The sequence below is a fragment of the Chlamydomonas reinhardtii genome, assembly GCF_000002595.2.
Source record: "Chlamydomonas reinhardtii strain CC-503 cw92 mt+ unplaced genomic scaffold scaffold_30, whole genome shotgun sequence".
Classification (NCBI taxonomy): domain Eukaryota; kingdom Viridiplantae; phylum Chlorophyta; class Chlorophyceae; order Chlamydomonadales; family Chlamydomonadaceae; genus Chlamydomonas; species Chlamydomonas reinhardtii.
The window spans coordinates 48,059-52,376 of NW_025061543.1; the positions used below are offsets into that span (position 1 = coordinate 48,059).

Sequence of the window (4,318 nt, forward strand, 5' to 3'; positions counted from 1 at the left end):
AGATGGTTCGGTAAGCAAAATCAAAACTGAAAATGGCAAAGAAGTCCAGGTTGCCGGCGCCTGCGCCTGGTTCAGCGATTCTCGCGTTGTCTACGTGAATCCAAATGGCGCTGGGTGCACAAACACTATTACGAGAGCTGAACTGGCAGCAATTCGTGCTGCCCTCGCAGAATTTGGTGGCGAAGGTAAAGAATTTGCAACTAAGAAGCTCACTATTGCATCAGATTCTGTTGCAAGCCTGTACCTAATCAAACGAGCAATTAACGAGCCTCGGCGACTGCATCTGAGTAAACATCGGGACCTCCTGGATTCAGTCGTGGCATTGCTCCATGCACGCCACGCCCGGGGCGCACCCACCGCCCTGATTAAAGTGATCTCGCACACCGGGCTACACGGCAACGAGGAAGCCGATAAAGGGGCGGCTGCCGTCGCCACCCAGGAAAAACCCGCCGATTTATCCGAACCGGCCGACAACGACCCGCACGCCCGGCACTGGTGGCCGACCTTCACGGTCACCAGGGACGACGATAGCACAGCCACGCACTACGTGTCGGACCTAAACCGGGGCCTCACCAGGGCAATGGCCCCCAGCTGCCGTGGTGGATACGCCAACAAAACCCTGTACACTGAGAAATGGGCCGAGGCAGCACCCAGCCTTGACCCACGCGCCAGTAACGCGTACATGACGAACTCGGACGCCAGCCACGGCCTACGCCGGTTCATACAGAATGCTCGTCAGGGAGGCCTCATCTGCCCGGCCCGGCTGGCTTTGTTTAAACTACGAGACAGCGACAAATGTGGTCTCTGTGCCCACACCCAGCGCAGCCGCGGATCTGACCCAGAGCGTGGCACCGCAGGTCACCTTGCCGGCCACTGCGCGCACCCCCAACTCGTTGGCGCTAGGATAGCCAAACACAACACTGCAGTGCGGACGATTGCCGAATGCCTACACCATGGTCACAACGGTGGTGGCTACATGATAATGGATGCCACCTCCCGAGCTGAACTGCCTGAGTACTGTGCGGGCATGCGGCCGCCGTCATGGCTCTGCCCGCAAGTGCCCGCTGCAGACCTCAACAGGATGCGGCCCGACATTCTGTTTATCCCGAACCTTCCCCGGTCCGAAGCAGAACGCTTCATGACATCCCCACCAGCCAACAAAGGGGCCTACCCAGTGTACATCCTTGAAGTTGGATACACCTCTGACCTGCACCACAGCGAGAAGCTCATTCAAAAACAAGCACAGCATGCCACCCTTGCCACTGCCATGCGAGCTGCAGGGTGGACTGTGCACTACGATACCAAGCACGTTATTACACTGGGACACGGTGGCACTGTCCCCCGTACCCTTGAAACTCTCCTCAAAGACCTAGGAGCCAAACCGCAGGCAGCCAAGGCCTGCTGCACACGTCTCCACATGCATGGCGTCACCACACTCCGGGGCACCGCAAACCTGTACTACCGGCTAGAGCGAGAGATGGGCATTGCCAACACCCGATGCCGCCCGGGAGGCCGCACCCAGGGGACCGCCAATGGCGGCCCCCGCGCAGGGGAGCCGGGGTAGGGAAATCAAGTTTTCCAATGGTGGGGTGAGCTTGTCTCACTCCTCCTTAAGACACGCGGGCACCTGTGCCCTGCGTAGATATTATTATTATTATTATTCGGGGCGTGCATCTGCACTGCTTGCGTCCATCAACATGTACCCGCCACCGTTGGCGCCATGGTGCAGGCATTCCGCGATCATGCGGACGGCGGCATTGTGTTTGGCGATGCGGGCCCCAACAAGTTGGGGGTGCGCACAGTGGCCGGCAAGGTGGCCTGCGTTGCCCCGTTCGGGGGGGGATCCAGCGCGCTGGTGAATCGGGGCGCAGAGTGCACAAGTGTCACTTGCACGTAGTTTGAACAGCGCAAGCCGGGCGGGGCAGATGAGGCCTCCCTGTCTGGCGTTCTGGATGAAGCGTCGGAGGCTGTGCCCAGCGCCGGGGTGCGTCATGTAGGCGGTGCTGGCCCTAGTGTCCAGGTGTGGGGCGGACTCCGCCCACTTGGTCGTGTAGAGTGTGTGTTTGGAATGACGGCCATGGGAGGAAGGGTCTAGTGTTTTCAGGAGGCCCCGATTGAGGTCCGAGATGTAGTGCACGGTGGTAGAGCCATCTTCCCGCGTCCGGGTCGTTGCTGGCCACCAGTGTGTGGCGTGGGGGTTATTGTCAGCGAGCTCCGAGACGTCAGCCGGTTTAGTGCTTGTAGCTACGTCTGCTGCACCTTTATCGGCTTCTTCATTACCGTGCAGACCCGTGTGAGAAATGACTTTAAGGAAAACGGTGTGTGCGTCCCTCTTCGCTCGTGCATGGAGCAAATCGGCGATCGAACTCAGAAGTGCCTTATGTTTGCTCAGATGTAAGCGGCGTGGTTCGTTAATAGCCCGTTTAATTAGATACAAGCTTGCAGCTGAGTCACTGGCAATGGTTAGCGTTTTCTTCGCGAACATACTAGTTTCACCTCCGAATTCTTCCAGGGCTGCACGAATTGCAGCGAGCTCGGCGCGTGTAATAGTGTTAGTGCAGCCAAATCCATTTGGGTTTACGTAGACAACACGGTCTTTATGCCAAGCACAAGCCCCAGCCACTTGTAGTTCTCTACCGTTTTCAGTAGTTATCTTGGATACCGAGCCATCGGTCCATACAATTTCCTCGGGGTTGTGGGCCAGCGGCAGTGTACGTTGGAATTGTGTCCGATTCAACCTCGGTGTCGCTGGAGCTTCGTCAGGCGTGACCATAGTAGCAATGTTCTGGTGAGTTGCGAGGTACTTGGCATGTTTGGAGATGTGACGTGGGATGTGGGGACACGACGTGTTTAACGTACCTGACCCGAGGTGGGTGTCAGCGACGGTTGCGGGCGCGTGGGGACCGGCTACCAGTGAGGAGCGAAGGCCTTTCCAGCTCTGCGTGAAGGCGTTTAGCCCAGCTGTGTTGCCAACGGCAACCAGTATGGCTCCGCGTTGCTTCTGCAGGGGCACGTCAGTGCCGAGTCCAGGCTCCATCCCAGCTGTGCCTGGGGAGTCAAGTTCTCCGTTCGTCCAGGTGGCGAGTCGGCGGCAGAGCGGGTGGGTTAGCCACTGTGTGTGTGGGTAAGTTGCGCACTTTGGGAGGACTAGAATGGTCAGTGTGGGTTCCGGGGAGTTGTTGACTGTCTCGGCACTGGCGAGGGCCCATACGAGGGCCTGTCGTGAGGCATCGGGGTTTGCAGGAGGGTGTGCATAGTGGAGCCCTGTCCATGCAGTGCTGTAGGCATCGTGTTGGGCGCCGAACACCACATCAGCGGCTTCCCGGCTCCAGTATTCATCGGCATCGGTCGTGTGGTTCAGGGGCGAGGCAAACATTTCCTTGACCCTCCCCCTGCCGGTGTTTCGCAGGCTGCGCACAACGGCTCGGACGGTTGCCGAGGGGAGGGACGTCTGGTGCTGTGGTGCCGTCTTATGATCAGTTTGCCCCGGGTCGCGCCGATATCTGTGCAGCAGGGCAGCCACCGCCTCCTCGAAGGCCTTGGTCCGGTTGTTGTTGGTCCGGTTGAAGCTTTCCCAGAGCGTTTGAAGGCGTGCGTAGGTGAGCATGCCAAGCCAGCGTCCGCTGGGTTCATAGACATGGGCCTCTCGGGGGAGGGCCCGGCCTGCTGTGGGGGTAGTGATGGCGTAGCTGCCTGGGGGGGAAACGTCGTGGTAGGGATCGCTGGGGACGGTAGAGATGATGGTTGCTGCGCGGGTCACCCGTGCACGCGCTGCTTGATCATCCGGGTCGTCATCGTGTCGGCCCTGACGTTGCCGCATTGTCAGGTTGCGATCCTTTGGAGGCCGTGTGGGGCGGGCGGGTGCATCAGGTCCCGCAGCAAGTCGATTGGTGTATTCTGAGATCAGCTCCTCCCACTCCAGGTCATGCTTAAGGTCACGCTCACGCTCATTGCTGTTTGCCCACGTAACTTGGCGCAGGAGACGAGTCGACCTCGATGAAAAGAGGGCCGCACGTGGGGCATGTGTTGTCTCGGGTGGCCCGGGCGCAGGTGCGGTGGGCGGCGCGTATGCGGGTAGGATGCCGGCGGGTTGAGCCGCTGTTGCTGTGTCTGCGGCTGTCGTGCCGGCCCCGTCCGGGTGGGGCTGCGTCGCGCGTGGGCGAGCCTGCAGTGGGTGCTTGTAGCAGCGCACGTCTGTGACCGTGGCGTAGCCCATGCGTGAGAAGGCGGTGACTAGGCCAGGTGGGATAACAGATGGCTTCCATTGGACCGCAAAGTATGGCTCGCGGGTGTTGGTTGTGTCCTCGCCCGCTTTGCG

General features: G+C 59.8%; 1 protein-coding gene across 1 annotated transcript; it reads left to right on the plus strand.

The window, feature by feature from the left end:
* The first annotated feature begins 2,457 nt into the window (after positions 1-2,457).
* On the plus strand, positions 2,458-4,318 carry CHLRE_30g758297v5 (uncharacterized protein). The gene is made up of 3 exons (XM_043073006.1): positions 2,458-2,788; positions 3,008-3,100; positions 3,410-4,318. Exons 1-3 carry the CDS (start codon positions 2,781-2,783, stop codon positions 3,474-3,476), a joined length of 168 nt encoding a protein of 55 aa, XP_042914073.1. The 5' UTR covers positions 2,458-2,780; the 3' UTR covers positions 3,477-4,318.